The following is an 18,790-nucleotide window of genomic DNA, read 5'->3' as shown; positions in this document are numbered from 1 at the left end:
TCACCAAACCCCCAGCCACTAATGCCTTGTACAGCCAAGATCACACAACCAACATTACCTTTCTGACCCTGGAGCCATTTGCTTTTATGACCCCTCCTCATTCAAACAATAACTATCCACCAAATAGGTATATAAAAAAATGCAATACGCATGTTGTTGATTAAAGAGGAAACATCAGTTCCTAGGTATATCACTGGAATACTACTCAGAAGCAAGAGAGTCTCTTCATGGTTCAGTTAATTTTTCTAATAAAATATGTGATCAGTGCAACAAAAATGAAACATGGATTTGGTTTGTTTGTAGGCCCAAGCAAACTTAAATCCTCAGTCTGCTTTTCTTTGGGCAGAAGACATATGTTATCAGTGAAATGTAATCACTGCAGAAGGAAATGGCAACCCACTCCAGTGTTCTTGCCTGAAGAATCCCAGGGACGGGGGAGCCTGGTGGGCTGCTGTCTATGGGGTCGCACAGAGTCGGACATGACTGAAGTGACTTAGCAAAATCTTCAAAGAAACCTTCAGTTCAGTTCAGTTCAGTCACTCAGTCGTGTCCGACTCTGCAACCCCATGAATTGCAGCACACCAGACCTCTCTGTCCATCACCAACTCCCAGAGTTCACTCAACTCACGTCCATCGAGTCAGTGATGCCATCCAGCCATCTCATCCTCTGTCGTCCCCTTCTCCTCCTGCCCCCAATCCCTCCCAGCATCAGAGTCTTTTCCAATGAGTCAACTCTTCGCATGAGGTGACCAAAGTACTGGAGTTTCAGCTTTAGCATCATTCCTTCCAAAGAAATCCCAGGACTGATCTCCTTCAGAATGGATCTCCTTGCAGTCCAAGGGACTCTCAAGAGTCTTCTCCAACACCACAGTTCAAAAGCATCAATTCTTCGGTGCTCAGCTTTCTTCACAGCCCAACTCTCGCATCCATACATGACTACTGGAAAAACCACAGCCTTGACTAGATGGACCTTAACAGGGTTTAATTGTAGATTTCTGGACAGGCCCTTAATACTAAAGCAGCTATGGCAGCAAACTTAACCCAGGACTCAATGTGCTTAAACATTTTCATGACATTAAATTTGAAAATTTTATGTGACATTAAATTTGAAGCAAGCATCTTCATGATATGCATGAAAATACATCACTGTTTATGATGTAATTGAAACACACTTGATGGGTTTAAATACGAGCATTGTAGGTCATTTTCCCTCAAGAGCTGCCATCACTTAGATCAGCGGTCCCCAAGCTTTCTGGTACCAGGGACTGATTTCATGGAAGATAATTTTTCCACAGACTGGGAATGGGGGAAGGGACGGTTTCAGGATGATTCAAGTGCGTTGCATTTATTGTGCACTTTACTTTACTTCTAGTCTAATGCTGCCACTGATCTGACAGGAGATACCAGTTCATGGCCTGGAGGTTGAGAACCTCTGACATAGATCCTGATACACTTTATAAAATATTTTTGCATGAACTCCCACTGAACTGAAACATGTAACACAAGAAAACTGAGTGGAGTAAATTTATAATTTCAATATTTCATCCCTAAAACCCTGGGTTAGATGTAAGAAGTCAAGAATAGGATTGTAGAGAGCACCTCCAGTAATAACTTTTCTTGGATGTTCTTTTCCCCCCTAATATAAGAAAATGCATACTATAAATATATTGATTCTTCTCATACAGAATTTTCTACTACGTACTGCCTCTCTGTCTTAGACTCTAAGAATGGGGTAATCTCCAAATCTTGGTTGAAATCAACATTATTTTCCAGCAAGTTAAGAAAAGTGGCCTCAAGAGTCCTGAAATACTTAGGCTAGATGGAAAATATTTTTCTCCTTTGAATATATTGTTCTTCGCAGATAATCTTTTGGCTTGCTGTATGAACACTATTACAACTTCATTGTAATGAAGTGCCAGAAATAAGAAAGCAAACATGACCCATAATTCTGTCATCCAGAGAGAACCACATGAGGAGCTAGGAGGATAGGTATGGAGACAGATGCATATAGTGTTTTACACACATACATACATACCTATATACACATATATGCCTTTTTAGAAAAATGGATCATGTTATGCATGATATTTCACAATCTCACTTATCATGGACATCTTCCAATGTCAAAAAACACATAATTACTTTTAAGACTATATGGTATCTCATTGCATCTATATATCATACAAATTAACAAAATCCCGGTGGCTGGGTGTTTGAACAATTTCCAATTTTCTATTATAATAATTGATGCCACAATATCTATGTACATAAAAACACACATGCATGCATACTCAAACATACATACACTTGTCCATTTATTTTCTTAAGGGCAATTCCTACAGGTAAAAACGACTGGGTCAAAACTGTATACATATATAATTTTGAAATATATTGCTAGTTCACCGTCTAGAAAGTTTCTACCAACTTACTCTCCTGACAGTATATAAGAATTCATATTTCTTCACATTCCTTCCACATTACTACAGTTATGTCACCCACTTAGTCAACCACATGCACCTGGATAAAATCTTGAGGTATTCATTTCGGTTCCCCGCCCCTTCTGCAATCACCACTGCTACCACAGACGACCCTGTTTACTCAGAAACATACCTTGCCTCAGGAGGATGTGACAGAGCCAAACACAGAGAAAACAAGAATCAATATCTTGTTTTCTGAGTATGAAAATAGACTCTTGAAACTCAAAGCAGAATTGCCATCCTGAATTCCAGCAATCTGGAATTCTAGTAATTGGGCTTTTTGAAAGGGAAGAGAAGACTTTCTGTAAGTGTCAAAAAATTAATCCTTAAAGGAACCAGAGCATAAAATGTTGCCCTAAGCGATAGACTGGAAAAAAAAAAAAAAAGACTCCTTTTCTCTGTTTCCTATCTAGCCTAAAGGAGAGCGACTGAAGAGGAGATTAGATGCTCACGAATCAATCACTAAAGAAGCCTAGGTGCTGCTCCCACTCGGGACCGGGAGTGGGTCGCTTTTGGGAATCTGAGTGTGCAACAGTAGTCACTGAAGCATGGTGACATGAAGGGGAGCAGAAGAAAGGGATTTCAGGAACAGAGGCACCATGTGAGAGCACTTCTCAGACACAGAGAAGTGAGGAAGAACCCCTGAACACCCATGTTTCCCCAGGAGGATGTGGAAGTCAGCCCACAGGGAAAGGAAGTGGGAAGTGCCAGATGCCAGCGGGGTAGATGCTGAGCCTCTGTGACAGTAAGGCAATAGCACGGCCTAGCCTTGAGCTAAATTTACTCACAGTGCCTACTTTAGTTGTTCTGTCATCAGGCAGAAAAGGGGTTCAAGTCTAGTTTTAGAAAATTTTATGAGTTTCTGTTCTTGCCCAGCTCAGTATATTGCAGGCTGTGAAGTCAGACAAGCTAGAAATGACAGAGCCTCCTTCTTCCTTCACATCAAACCAAATTCTGAGTCCTATCCATTACACCTCCAAAACAGCTGTCAATTTCATTCCACTCTTTCCTTCCCCATTATTACAACCTCACTGCCTTTGTTTAACCCTCAACATTCCCAAACTTGAGTATTCCAACAGCTTCCTAAGGCATCTCTCCATACCATTCATTTTTTTCCTCAAACATACTTCATCTATCTGGTCACGCGAGTGTTATTTCTAAAGTGTAAAACTGGATTTGTCTCTTTTCTGCTTAGAAGTCCTCCATATCCATCCAATACCTTCAAGATAAAGTATATTCACTTTTGCTTATCACTCAATCACCACTTTTATCTCTGAGAAATCGTCCCCACCCATAACTCTGTACTACACTCTAACTACGACTTGACACTTGGTTCCTGAAATATAACATGGTGTCTTTCTCATCTGTATGCCTTTGTGTATGCTATTCCATCAAGCTGCAATACTGTTATCCAATGTAATCAACAGAGGAAGCGGATTCATAAAATGTGTAATGGGGGTCAGGATATTGTTTTCAGTATCTTAAGGTTAATTAAAAGTGTAGTTTTTCTATGATGAGAATGCAAAGACTGTCTAATTCTTTAAAGTTGTGTTTTACTTTCAGCTACTTTGTATCAACCTAGTATAGCAAACCACTATACCACACTAGTTAGAAGCCATAACTGAAGATTACATGTGTCTTTGCAAAATAAAAATTAGAAAACCTAATTGTTACTGATACAATTTTATCATTATTATTTATATGATCTTAATAATAGACTCAAAAGTTTGTTGGAAAACTATTTTTTAAAAATTAATCCTTGTTGGTTGAAAGATTGGGAACAACGGCTAAGGAAAGAGGGCAGGAGGAAGGGAGGAAAGACAGGAGGGAAGGCAAGAAGGATGTTCAATGAATGGTCATAAAGCTTTAAGCTCTTATATTAATCCCTCAAATAAAATCATTTATAGGGTTGGTATTTGCATATTTTCCCATTTTACAAATGAGGAAAACAAACAGAGAGGTTGAATCAGATCAGTCGCTCAGTCGTGTCCGACTCTTTGTGACCCCATGAATCGCAGCACGCCAGCCCTCCCTGTCCATCACCAACTCCCAGAGTTCACTGAGAGAATAGTGTATCAAAAATCACTTAGCTAGCCAGAGCACAAAGACAAGATTCCAACTTGGCTCAAGTCAACAGATTCTATACTTTTCCCCTTAAGCTGGCTGTCTCTACCTGAAATCCATTCTGCTGTAGTTGCCAATCTGGTGTCTGACCTCAAGGGAAGCAACCAGATGCTTCAAAAACTGCATTTTTAATATTATTTAAAGAGAGTAAGAGTACACCCATGGTGTTTTCAGAGAAATGTGGCTAGTGAATGGGTGCACAGGCTCTGTGGCCATGCTCCCTAGATTCAGCCCCACCTGAACCACTGACTAGTTGTAAAACTTTGAGCACATTATTTACCCTATATGTGTCTCAACTTGCTAACTGCAAAACAAGGATAATGATAATGTCTTTCACTGGGTTGCTTTGAGAATGAAATGAGAGAATACATGCCTACTGCTTACTACAGTGTCCAAGGCACTGTCTCAAGTTCAGTCACTCAGTTGTGTCCAACTCTTTGTGAACCCATGGACTGCAGCACGCCAGTCTTCCCTGCCCATCACCAATTCCTGGAGCCTGCTCAAATTCATGTCCATTGAGTCAGTGATGCCATCCAACCATCTCATCCTCTGTCATCCCCTTCTCCTCCGGCCTTCAGTCTTTCCCAGCATCAGGGTTTTTTCCAATAAGTCAGTTCTCTGCATCAGGTGGCCAAAGTATTGGAGTTTCAGTTTCAGTAACAGTCCTTCCAATGAATAGTCAGGACTGATTTCCTTTAAGATTGACTGGTTTGATCTCTTTGCAGTCCAAGGGACTCTCAAGAGTCTTCTCCAACACCACAATTCAAAAGCATCCATTTTCTGGCACTCAGCTTTCTTTATAGTCCAACTCTCACATCCATGCATGACTATTAGAAAAACCAGAGCTTTAACTAGACGGACCTTTGTTGGCAAAGTAACATCTCTGCTTTTTAATATGCTCTCTAGGTTGGTCATAGCTTTTCTTCCAAGGAGCAAGCATCTTTTAATTTCATGGCTACAGTCACCACCTGCAGTGATTTTGGAGCCAAAGAAAATAAAGTCTGTCACTGTTTCCATTGTTTCTCCATTTATTTGCCATGAAGTGATGGAACCAGATGCCATGATCTTAGTTTTCTGAATGTTGAGTTTTAAGCCAACTTTTTCACTTTCCTCTTTTACTTTCATGCATATAGTCAAAGCTAAATGGCACCCCACTCCAGTACTCTTGCTTGGAAAATCCCATGGACAGAGGAGCCTGGTAGGCTGCAATCCATGGGGTCGCTAAGAGTCAGACACGACTGAGCGACTTCATTTCATCTTTCACTTTCATGCATTGGAGAAGGAAATGGCAACCCACTCCTGTGTTCTTGCCTGGAGAATCCCAGGGATGGCTGAGCCTGACGGGCTGCCGCCTATGGGGTCGCACACAGTCGGACACGACTGAAGCGACCTAGCAGCAGCATGATTTTTCCAGTAGTCATGTATGGATGTGAGAGGTGGACCATAAAGAAGGCTGAGCACCAAAGAGACTCTTTCAAATTGTGTTGCTGAAGAAGACTCTTGAGAGTCCCCTGGACTGCAAGAAGATCAAACCAGTCAATTCTAAAGGAAATCAACCCTGATTATTCAATGGAAGGACTGATGCTGAAGCTCAGTCCTGAGCCACCTGATGCAGAGAGTCAACTTATTGGAAAATATCCTGATGCTGGGAAAGATTGAGGGTGGGAGGAAAGGCAGTGACAGAGGATGAGATGGTCGGATGGCATCACCAACTCGATGAACATGAATTTGAGGAAACTCCAGGACAGTGAAGGACAGGAAAGCCTGGCATGTTATAGTCCATGGGGTTGCAACGGGTTGGACAGGGCTTAGTGACTTAACAATTATTAACTAAATTATTAATTTTCCCAATAGACTCTATAGACTCTATCATTAAATTTATAGAAATAATAATGATAAAATTATATCAGTAATAATGAGATTTTCCAACTTTTACTGCCAAATACATATGCGGTCTCCAGCCATAGCTTCTAATAAGCATGATATAGATATTTTCTACAGTGACTAAGACAGTGTAAAAATGTTGGGAGATTTGATCTACAAGTATTAAGGTTAAATGGAGACACAGTAAGGAAGCTCACGGTGCCCCACTGTTGTGTTGCGTGAGCTGTGTTGAATGGGCTGTGTTACCCCTTTCAGGACTAGAGCAAGTGGCAAGCCATTTGCCTCTAAGCCATTTGGTCAGACCCCAAATGGACTGAGTTTAGAGAAAGCAAAACTAGTTATAAGAAAGCACTTTCTAAAGTTCTGGGGAAATAATTAGGCAGACTCTTCCTCAACTCTCAGATTTTCCTTTCCCCTCCTTCCCTCTCCTCCTTTCCTCTTTCCTTTAACACTCACCTGAGTTCTTCTCTGACCTCCGCAGCTGTGTTCCCTGCTATGATGAACACATCATTCATGTCATCAGTCAGCATGTTGCAGGCATAGCCAATATTAATGGCAGTTTCTGATACAAAAGAAATCCCACTTCAGTTAGAACATTACTTAATAAGATAAGTATCTTTTTCCTAAGAGTTTTGAGTCCTTTCCATATTTCCTTAAGGCCTACAGGCCTCCTTACCTTCAGAGAGAGTATGATTCGTAATAAAATAAATACAAGAGATCAAGGAAGAAATTTAAAAATTTGCTAAATCCACACAAAAAAAATACCAACATCTATGAATCCTCAATATTCTCATCTAGTTTTTAAAAGAACTTTCTGATTTCCAAAAGGAGTATTCATGAAAAGATCCCAAGATCTTGTGATATAGTAAAATGTATACATTTTACTTGTATAAAATTTTACCAGAAGTCTTGAATACTGTCTTTGCAGAGCTGAAATACTAAGCTATTATACAATCTGATATAATAGACAAATTGAAAACTCCCCAATGTTCAGCTGAACAGCAAAAAAATGATTTTAAGTTTTTTAAATTCTCCCACATGCAACACTGCCATATTTCCATTAAGTGAATAGAAATTTGGAATTTGAATATCACCTCAAAAACAAACCAGGACTGCTGCTACTAGATAACTAGAGTATTACATGATATTGACCAATCCTACCTCTAATTTTGTATAAGTAGAGCCTAGGATAGGTAAGTACCCCTTCCATCTTCAATACAATCATTCAATTTTAATTTTATTAGTTGTTAGACTCTTGTGAATTCTATGGAGTCATTAGATTTGTCCTAAGTCAAGGAAGACAACAGATAAAACTTCAGCATATCCTTTGTAGAAACCACAGAAATTAAAGCTAAGTAGTAAACTTATAGGAGAAGGCAATGGCAACCCACTCCAGTACTCTTGCCTAGAAAATCCCATGGACGGAGGAGCCTGGTAAGCTGCAGTCCATGGGGTCGCTAAGAGTCAGACATGACCCAGCGACTTCACTTTCACTTTTCACTTTCACACACTGGAGAAGGAATTGGCAACCAACTCCAGTGTTCTTGCCTTGAGAATCCCAGGGATGGGGGAGCCTGATGCGCTGCCATCTATGGGGTCGCACAGAGTCGGACACGACTGAAGCGACTTAGCAGCAGCAGCAGCAGTAAACTTATAAGTATTCATAACTAATTGAATGGCTGTACACACTGATCAAGTGAAGTCTCTAACAACCCAGCACAGAGCTCAAGGCTCTGTGTTTTACATTTTGTAGTCAGTGATTTGAGTAAACATATAGAGAACTGATTTATCAGGTCTGCAAGTCCTCCAATGTTCTAAAAAGTAACTAACATGTAAATAGAATCTTAAAAATATGTATGCCAGTTAACTGAATATTTCTGGTCTACTGATGGCCAAGCAGAAAATCATGCTTGTTTTAACCATTACTGCTAGCAATAGACCCAAACTAAATTGATCCCCTTTTCTTTCCTAGGAAAGATGGTATTCTGAACCTAATGACTCTTTCTCTGATGACTTGGAGTTTTGTTATGCCTGAAAGTGGGTCAGCTCTTCGTGTTCAACTGCATGGGCAATCTTGGAATTCAGCCAAGTTACACTTGTACAGTTGTGGTGGCTGTTAAAATACAAAAATATTTTCATACCAGTTGATAAAAAGCTGCTTCCTTGAGTCTCTCCAAAGCCTACCCCTCCTCAAAGATTCCCAAACCTCCCTACCAAGAAGAAACTAAAGAAGTAATGCTGAAGTCTCCAATGTCCTGCTCCAGAGCTCTGCCACTCTGTGTTCTAAACTGGGATCAGTGCACATACAAACCAACAGTTAAACATTTTAATACCATTGATGCCTATGAGTATAACTATTATTTTTAAGAAGTATTTGAACTGAAACTCAACTGACTCCACGGTGTACTACAGAAGATATTTGGTTCAGTTCAGTCACTCAATCGTGTCTGACTCTTTGCTACCCCATGAACCACAGCATGCCAGGCTTCCCTGTCCATCACCAACTCCCAGAGTCTACCCAAACTCATGTCCATTGAGTTGGTGATGCCATCCAACCATATCATCCTCTGTCGTCCCCTTCTCCTCCTGCCCTCAATCTTTCCCAGCATCAGGGTTTTTTCAAATGAGTCAGCTCTTCACATCAAGTGGCCAAAGTATTGGAGTTTCAGCTTCAACATCAGTCCTTCCAATGAACACCCAAGACTGATCTCCTTTAGGATGGACTGGTTGGATCTCCTTGCAGTCCAAGGGACTCTCAAGAGTCTTCTCCAACACATAGTTCAAAATCATCAATTCTTTGGCACTCAGCTTTCTTTATAGTCCAACTCTCACATCCATACATGACCACTGGAAAAACCATATTCTTGACTAGACGGACCTTTGTTGGCAAAGTAATGTCTGCTTTTTAATATGCTGTCTAGGTGGGTCATAACTTTCCTTCTAAGGAGTAAGCGTCTTTTAATTTCATGGCTGCAATCACCATCTGCAGTGATTTGGAGCCCAGAAAAATAAAGTCAGCCACTGTTTCCACTGTTTCCCCACTATTTGCCATGATGTGATGGGACCAGATGCCATTATCTTAGTTTGTGAGCTTTAAGCCAACTTTTTCACTCTCCTCTTTCATTTTCATCAAGATGCTCTTTAGTACTTCTTCACTTTCTGCCATAAGGGTAGTGTCATCTGCGTATCTGACGTTATTGATATTTCTCCCAGCAATGTTGATTCTAGCTTGTGCTTCCTCCAGCCCAGCATTTCTCTTGATGTACTCTGCATATAAGTTAAATAAGCAGGGTGACAATATACAGCCGTGACGTACTCCTTTTCCTATTTGGAACCAGTCTGTTGTTCCATGTCCAGTTCTAACTGTTGCTTCCTGACCTGCATACAGGTTTCTCAAGAGGCAGGTCAGGTGGTTTGGTATTCCCATGTCTTTCAGAATTTCCCACAGTTTATTGTGATCCACATGGTCAAAGGCTTTGGCATAGTCAATGAAGCAGAAGTAGATGTTTTTATGGAACTTTCTTGCTTTTTCAATGATCCAGCGGATGTTGGCAATTTGATCTCTGGTTCCTCTGCCTTTTCTACAACCAGCTTGAACATGTGGAAGTTCATGGTTCACGTACTGTTGGAGCCTGACTTGGAGAATTTTGAGCATTACTTTACGAGCATGTGAGTGAGTGCATTATGCAGTAGTCTGAGCATTCTTTGGCATTGCCTTTCTTTGGGATTGGAATGAAAACTGACCTTTTCCAGTCCTGTGGCCACTGCTGAGTTTTCCAAATTTGCTGGCATATTGAGTGCAGCACTTTCACAGCATCATCTTTCAGGATTTGAAATAGCTCAACTGGACTTCTATCACCTCCACTAGCTTTGTTCATAGTGATGCTCCCTAAGGCCCACTTGACTTCACATTCCAGGATGTCTGGCTCTAGGTGAGTGATCACACCATCGTGATTATCTGGGTCATGAAGATCTTTTTTGTACAGTTCTTCTGTGTATTCTTGCCACCTCTTCTTAATATCTTCTGCTTCTGTTAGGTCCCTACTATTTCTGTCCTTTATAAGAGCTCATCTTTGCATGAAATGTTCCCTTGCTATCTCTAATTTTCTTGAAGAGATCTCTAGTCTTTCCCATTCTATTGTTTTCCTCTATTTCTTTGCATTGATGGCTGAGGAAGGCTTTCTTATCTCTCCTTGCTATTCTTTGGAACTCTGAATTCAAATGGGTATATCTTTCCTTTCCCCTTTGCTTTTCGCTTCCCTTCTTTTCACAGGTATTTGTAAGGCCTCCTTAGACAGCCATTTTGCTTTTTTTGCATTTCTTTTTCTTGGGGATGGTCTTGATTCCTGTCTCCTGGACAATGTCACGAACCTCCATCCATAGTTCATCAGGCACTCTGTCTATCAGATCTAGTCCCTTAAATCTATTTCTCACTTCCACTCTATAGTCATAAGGGATTTGATTTAGGTCATACCTGAATGGTCTAGTGGTTTTCTCCACTTTCTTCAATTTCAGTCTGAATTTGGCAATAAGTATGGTTAGTTTGATAGTAAATTTTTGTTATATATTCGCTTTCCTCTTTGTATTTGAAACTCTTTCCTAAGTGGAGTACTGGGCAAATGTCTTATTAATTAAGCTTCCTGGTTCATTAAAATTTTACCACAAAAATGATCTTCCTCTTTTCAAAACATCATCATCTATTTTCAAATTACCTTGTTTGTCTCCTGTTAGGACCCAGATCTTAATATTGGCTAGTGATAAGCTCGTAACTGTTTCAATCACACCATCTTGTAACTTGTCTTCTACAGCAGTGGCACCTAGTAGCTTCAGTGAAAAATAGAGAATACCTTACGTTAATGCATGCATATAATACCCATAACATCTATGGCTTTTAATCACAGAGTTTAGAGGTCAAAGTACATAAAGATGGAAATTAGGATGTGTTGATATAGCAAGCATCCTTTATGTACAGAGGTGGGCTGGGAAAACCCCCAGAAGGAAGTTCCCTAATCCAGGCAACTGGTGGGCATACCAATTTGTGCATAGATCCTGGAAGTTAGAATTTACATGAGGGATATGATATGCTCAGATAAAACATTAGCATAAATGATCAGAAGCCATTTGGGCTTATAGAGCCTCAAGAATCCCCCAGCTGTCTCAAAGGAAATGCCTCATCTCAGAGTCAGGACCTCAAAATAAAAAGTAGAACCATTCTCTTCAATGAACAAATAGAACCATTCTCTTCAATGAACAAACCATCAGATGTCGTGAACTAAAAAGTGAAGGTTCTTATGCAATATTTCATCCAAAGATGATCAAGGTGTGATCCCTAGTACATCACAACCGCTAAACAGTCTAGCCACTGGGGCCCTAGGGAAGAGTGGTTTCTAGAATAAATCACACTCTGGACAGTACAGATATCAGCATCTCATGGCTCTAGGTTGGTTTAGAGCTGGATCCCCACTCTTCACAGCAAGTTTCCCTGTTCTAAAAAGGTGGGTCATACAGCATGGAGGAAGAAAAAACACAACATCAAACAAAACATGATATACCAGAGGCTGACAAAGAATAGGGAGTCTACTATCTTGGGGGACTTCCAATGGCATAAGCTACTGCTAATTGAAATAATCCTCTGGCCACATATGGCAAGCCCAAAGCCAACGTATAAAGCATGATTCAAAGTTTGAAAGAGTAACATCTGCTGTGTGCAAGATGATTTAGCCAGTGGATTATTCCCTTGCTAGATCTCTAAACACATACTATCCCTTGTGTAAACAACAAACCATCATGCTTCTAAATGCATACCATCAAATCCTTTTCAATTTCTTCATACAGCCCTGCTATCCGTTCATCCCTCTCATCTGTGGAGGTATTTGCATCTTCAAGCATCTTATGCCACTCTCTGAAGTACTTGTCATCCAGATCTCTGTATGCAATGGCCAAGGTTCGAAGGCCTTCTCCTGCAAATTCCTGCCAGGACAGACAGAGACCTTGGAACCATCCCAAAACAATAATCACAACAATAAAACAACAAAAGTGATGAGTAAGAAGTTATGCACTCAGATTTATTTAGCCCAAGAGCACAACTTAGTCCTCTTGACTCCAACTCTCCAACTTTTTAGTCCCCTTGGAAATGGGAGATGATATTTTTATTTTGTATTTTATTCCAATGGGACTGAGACATTCAAAGGACCTAGCATTCCCCCTTAAGACTGCTGAAACACCCACTAAAGGGTCCTCTTTGAGAGGTGATTAATGGTGCGCGTGACTTGAGGTAACCATTCGAAGCGACACGTTGGTTTCTCACCTACATTCTGCCTGAAGGAAGCACTGCTAGTGATGAGAGGGACTCAGCCTGTTTTGGGGCCATGGCCCTCAGTTTTCATGGGAGAAGAAAGGACCTTCAGAGGAGCCATGGCTCTCAAATCAAAGGAAGGGGGCTCTCACAAGGGGCTGCAACAGGACATCTCACCAAAGTCATGCTGCTGCTGCTGCTAAGTCGCTTCAGTCGTGTCCGACTCTGTGTGACCCCACGGACTGCAGCCTACCAGGCTCCTCCATCCATGCTTTCCCCCTAATAATACAGCGATGTCTAAAACTAACTCCCTCCTACTTGTGTTTATGTTTCAAGATTTATAATAATAAAGTAAATGTATTCAATAAAGATGAATAAATAAATGTCATGCAATAGAAATTCAAGGATATTAATTAACGTTATAATAATAACTCTAGAGGAAAAGTGAGAAAGGTAGGAAAGTTAATACAAATTTTCACTCCTGGGAACTAGTACTAGAAGTGGTGGTGGTGGTTGTTCGTCATTAAGTTGTGTCCAACTCTATGACCCTGTGGACTGCAGCATTCCAGGCTCCTCTGTCCTCCACTATCTCCCAGAATTTGCTCAAATCCATTAGAAGTTGAAGCTGACTTTTACTTTTCATCCTAAAACCTTTATAATATTTTTTTTGCTGTAGTAAAGTCTAATTTTAAAAATAAAATTGCTTGAAATTTTAAAGAGGTCATCAAGCCCAGTTACTTTTAAAAAATAATTTTTTTTCAAACTAGTACAGCCACTATGGAGAACAGTGTGGAGATTCCTTAAAAAACTGGAAATAGAACTGCCTTATGATCCAGCGATCCCACTGCTGGGCATACACACTGAGGAAACCAGAAGGGAAAGAGACACGTGTACCCCAATGTTCATCGCAGCACTGTTTATAATAGCCAGGACATGGAAGCAACCTAGATGCCCATCAGCAGATGAATGGATAAGAAAGCCGTGGTACATATACACAATGGAGTATTACTCAGCCATTAAAAAGAATACATTTGAATCAGTTCTAATGAGATGGATGAAACTGGAACCTATTATACAGAGTGAAGTAAGCCAGAAAGAAAAACACCAATACAGTATACTAACGCATATATATGGAATTTAGAAAGATGGTAACAATAACCCTGTGTACAAGACAGCAAAAGAGACACAGATGTATATATCAGTCTTATGGACTCTGTGGGAGAGGGAGAGGGTGGGGAGATTTGTGAGAATGGCATTGAAACATGTATAATATCATGTATGAAACAAGTCGCCAGTCCAGGTTCAATGCACGATGCTGAATGCTCGGGGCTGGTGCACTGGGACGACCCAGAGGGAGGGTATGGGGAGGGAGGAGGGAGGAGGGTTCAGGATGGGGAACACAGGTATACCTGTGGCGGATTTATTTCGATATTTGGCAAAACTAATACAATATTGTAAAGTTTAAAAATAAAATAAAATTTAAAAAAAATAATTTTTTTTAATAAACTATCTTCTATAGAGTTAGTATTTAATAACAGGTCAAGTTTATCAGAGGATGATACTCCTTCTTTAGTGTCTCAGTCAACTGAGAGTCTGAAATAATACCTTGAGTGCTACATCCTTCTAATATGCAAATAATTCACTAAACATAGGAGACTGGTAGTTGCTAAGTGTTTCAGACAGTCACAATAGCTAGAAACATATGTTGAATGCTTATGCTATGCTATGCTAAGTCACTTCAGTGGTGTCCGACTCTGCGCGACCCCATAGACGGCAGCCCACCAGGCTCCCCTGTCCCTGGGATTCTCCAGGCAAGAACACTGGAGTGGGTTGCCATTTCCTTCTCCAATGCAGGAAAGTGAAAAGTAAAAGTGAAGTCGCTCAGTTGTGTCTGACTTTTAGCAACCCCATGGACTACAGCCTACCAGGCTCCTCCATCCATGGGATTTTCCAGGCAAGAGTACTGGAGTGGGGTGCCATTAAATGCTAAAAACCTCCCACTTTGCACAGGCCTCTAGTGGCCACTTTATGGCCTTCTATACTGGAAGCATTTTTATAGCCATTTCTGCTCCTTTGGGCACCCCCATGAAGCATATCTTCTCTGTTATATTCTGGCTTATGGGACAGACACAAATTGGCAATCAGACACAAATTAAACTTTGACACACCCTAATTAGGAAAATGGAAAATCAGTGCCCACTGTGGTGATGTGGTTTAGCCCAGAGAGAGTATGAGAAAAATTATCCAAACTTATCTCGTAGACAGTTGGTAGCACTCTAGATGTTGCAATCACACTGTACAAGCCCTCCCTTCCAAAACCACCACCGGGTCCCCAACTGATCTGAAAATCTAGTTACTGCCTTATAATGATCTTTTGTCCTCTTAATTCCCACAAACACTTCTTTGAGTTTAACTTGCAACGCCCCTGGGCATTACTAGTGCTTTTCTCTCTGTTCTGCACAGCAGTGAATCAACTCTAAGATGACACTACAAAAGGGAACAGATGATTTAAGTTATTTAATTAGTGCATGAAACAAGTTGAATCCTAAATCAACATTTAGGATTAGCATGATCATTTCCTATCATTAAATCATTCAAAAACTAATACCTAAATATAAATTTAAAACCTCAGAATTTAGAAGTCAAAATGAATAAACTGAAAGAAGCAAAGGCAAGTCAAAGTGATACTCATAGAAATGTAGAAAGATCAAATTAGGTTTCCCATACTTTAGTATGAAAATCCAGGACCTTGGTGTTTGAGCAATGGCAAAATCAAATGCTTATGATTCCAATGTTGTTTTCATAAAAAAAAATTTTTTTTTAAAGGACCATGATGGCCTTCTGGAAGAGATTAAAAGAAAATCAAGAATGCTCTATTAGGAAGACAAAAACAATAGCTGTGTTTGTAACCAATATTACCAAACAATCATTCTTTAAACTTAAAGTCAGGCAGAGATTTTTATTTGTTTGTTTGTTTTTTAAAGATTCAGGGAAATTTTTTTTATATTAAATATAGGGCTTGGCAAAGAAAATGAACCCTCAATTGCTTTTTAAAGGAGAGAAACCAAGGAGGAAATAAGAGTTCTGAGCAGTTGCCCTTAAATTTCATATTGTGTTTAACAGAACCTCAAACAAATGCTAGAATGACCCTTGAAATCTCAAGTTTTTAAATCAGATAACATTTATATTTATTCTTAGACTCTTACTCTTTTGCAAAAAGAAAAACGTATGCCAAATATCATCCCTGCTCCCTTTAGGAAGCTTCTAGAAAGAAACTTTGCATAGTCTCAGGCTGTATGCATTTGCTAACTTCAACCCAGGGAACATTAGTGACTCATCATGATATATGACCTGAATAAAAAGACCCTTAAAGGAGAAAGTTGGCTACAAAGATTATTTTCCTCTCACCATATAAACATGACCCTAAACTATCCCCTGGGTGGAGGGGAGTAACCCTAAGAGTACCAGATAGATTAGTACCAGACACATCAGAACCCAAGGGAAAGCAATTCTCCAGTTCCTCTTCACTAAAACCAGTCCAGTCATCCAGGTGGAACAGCCCCCAGCTGTAAGGAAGTCAGAGCAGGTTTCCCTTGGTGTCCTGAGTCATCCCCTGACCAGAGTTCAGGAGCCCATACTCAGTGGCTATTTCTCATCAGCTGTGGGTTCATCCACCTTGGAGTGACTGACCTGATGCTCAACAAGGCAGGGGGTGGGTCCATGTGCCAGTTTCTAAATGTTCACTGGCACAGTTTCCTGTGGAGCCATTCTCCACACACTTTCTATTTCAGAAATCAGATCACTTAGCTGATATTTTAAAAAGAAGACCTAACCACAGGAAGCTGCCAAAGGGCCACTGTGCTAACCTTACCGCAGGGGCACTTACACTGAGATGGTCTGAAGTCAAAGTCAGAAGGTCTTCATTAGATGGATGAAGTCTTTCAAACAGAATAGTGTCTGCTCCTTTGGAATAAAGCTTTATCTGTCCTTCTGGGTTTCGAACTGAAAAAAAAAAGTTGGGAAAGTAGACAATAATCAATGAAATCCATCAAAATTAGACTCTCCTTGGCCTCCAGCCAGGCAATTTGGAAATGAGCATCAGGCTTTAGGCAGTCATAAAATACTCAGTGCCTTTGGTTAAAAGGTCATTACCTAAGTCACCTGACTTTACTCCTGTTTTGTTAACTTAGAAATATTCCATCTACAGGAACAAGTATTTTTGTTCTGATGTATACAACCTTCCTATTTTCCTTGCTTACTATTTCTGAAGGGCTGATACATTTAAATTTAAGCCTTCTGTACTGAGCAGAACTGAAAGCTTTGTTTGCCTGTCTCCTGATGTGAAATTCAAGACTGACTATAGGAATCAGCTATCAGCATTATGCCAAATGATCACCATATGGAATTCAAGTCATTCAAAGTCAGGGTTTATGGATTTTTCTCAGCCCTTGCTGATATATTTCCTCAGTACCCTTACTCCTTAGAAAAGCTCTTTTACTCTTGGGTCATAATCCTAGCTACAAGCAGACTTCTCAGGGGGCTTTCAAAACTGAAGTTTCTATCTTCTTCCCACTAAAAGTCTGTGTTAGTAGGGCTGTGTTTTAACCTGCTCTCCCCACGTTTGGGAAAGATAGCCTTGATGAGGCTCCAATCCCTCATTTACAATCCTCAACTCCTCCCCTGGGTGTCACACATGTTGCTGTCAGACAAATCTTCCTTTAAGCCACAGAATACTTGACCTACATTTGTAGGCTTGGTTTTACATCTTGGCACATATCAGGCACCTAATTATTTATTAAACAGATGAATGATATAGAAATGTATTTCTCCCCTACTACATCTAAAGGTCAGATACAATTTAGGACAACTGCTCATGTCACAGCTTCATAGTTTGAACAGTGACCCTCACAAGCTTCATCAAGTCTAAGATTATTATATGCTTTCTACTCAGTTGTACCTTTTCTCTAAAAATAGAGTGCCTGATAACAGATGGACATAAATATTGACTACTATTAGTTTAAGAGGATATGAAGTTCAGAGCTTGATTTAAAGGAATATAATAAATACCACAGTACAATAAATTACTTTTCCCCATAACTTTTTTAAATTGAAATATAGTTGATGTACAACATTATATAAGTTACAGGTGTACAATACAGTGATTCACCATTTTTAAAGGCTACACTCCATTTATAGTTACTCATGCTAAGTCGCTTGTCCTGGCTAACTCTTTGTGACCCCATGAGCTGTAGCCCACCAGACTCCCCTGTCCATGAGATTCTCCAGGCAAGAATACTGCAGTGGGTTGCCATGCCCTCCTCCAGAGGATCTTCCCCACCCAGGAATCAAACCTGTATCTCCTGTAGCTCCTGCATTGCACATAGATTCTTTACCACTAAGCCAGGGGGGAAGCTCAGAAGTTATTCACAATATTGTAGAAGTTATTCTACAGTGTTGGCTATGTTCCCTGTGCTGTACAATATATCCTAGTGGGTTATATTATACATAATAGTTTGTATCTCTTAATGCCCTATCCTTAAAATTTCCCTGGTCCCTGTCCTCTCCCCACTGGTAACCACTAGTTTATTCTCTATATCTGTGAATCTGCTTTTTAGTTGTAGCCACTAATTTGTTGTATTTTTTAGATTCCACATTTGAAAGATATTATACAGTATTTGTCTTTCTATGTCTAACATTTCATTTAACATAATGCCCTCCAAGTGCGCCTATGTTGTTGCAAATGACAAAATTTAATTCCTTTTTATGGCTGAGCAGTATTCCATTGTATATGTATACCACATCTTCTTTACTCATTCACTTGCTAATGAACACTGAGGTTGTTTCCTCTAATTTTTAATGACCCTTAGTCAAAACTTGATCTAATCCAATTTCCTCCTAGCTTGAATAAACCTAATGCACCCTAGAAACTTTTTTGTATTGGGATTTATCTATGAGTTGTCTTCTCTTCTAAGACCCATGGTCAACTTTCATAGTTTCTAGAACTTATGCA

General features: G+C 40.0%; 1 protein-coding gene across 8 annotated transcripts in view; it reads right to left on the bottom strand.

Annotated features, from left to right (window-relative positions):
- The window catches only part of ATP8B4 (ATPase phospholipid transporting 8B4 (putative)), a 348,133-nt gene that overhangs the window by 54,167 nt on the left and 275,176 nt on the right, over window positions 1-18,790 (bottom strand). For all 8 annotated transcript variants that reach the window (XM_061428804.1, XM_061428800.1, XM_061428806.1 and 5 more), the window contains 4 exons: window positions 16,667-16,782; window positions 12,291-12,455; window positions 11,198-11,309; window positions 6,942-7,047 (listed from right to left, as the gene is read on the bottom strand). In XM_061428804.1, coding sequence (XP_061284788.1) covers window positions 6,942-7,047; window positions 11,198-11,309; window positions 12,291-12,455; window positions 16,667-16,782 — 499 coding nt within the window. The remainder of the gene's footprint in view (window positions 1-6,941; window positions 7,048-11,197; window positions 11,310-12,290; window positions 12,456-16,666; window positions 16,783-18,790) is intronic.

The sequence above is a fragment of the Bos javanicus genome, chromosome 10 (assembly GCF_032452875.1).
Source record: "Bos javanicus breed banteng chromosome 10, ARS-OSU_banteng_1.0, whole genome shotgun sequence".
Taxonomy (NCBI): Eukaryota; Metazoa; Chordata; class Mammalia; order Artiodactyla; family Bovidae; genus Bos; species Bos javanicus.
The sequence above is the reverse complement of the archived record's forward strand: the minus strand, read 5'-3'. Positions and strand labels throughout refer to the sequence as shown.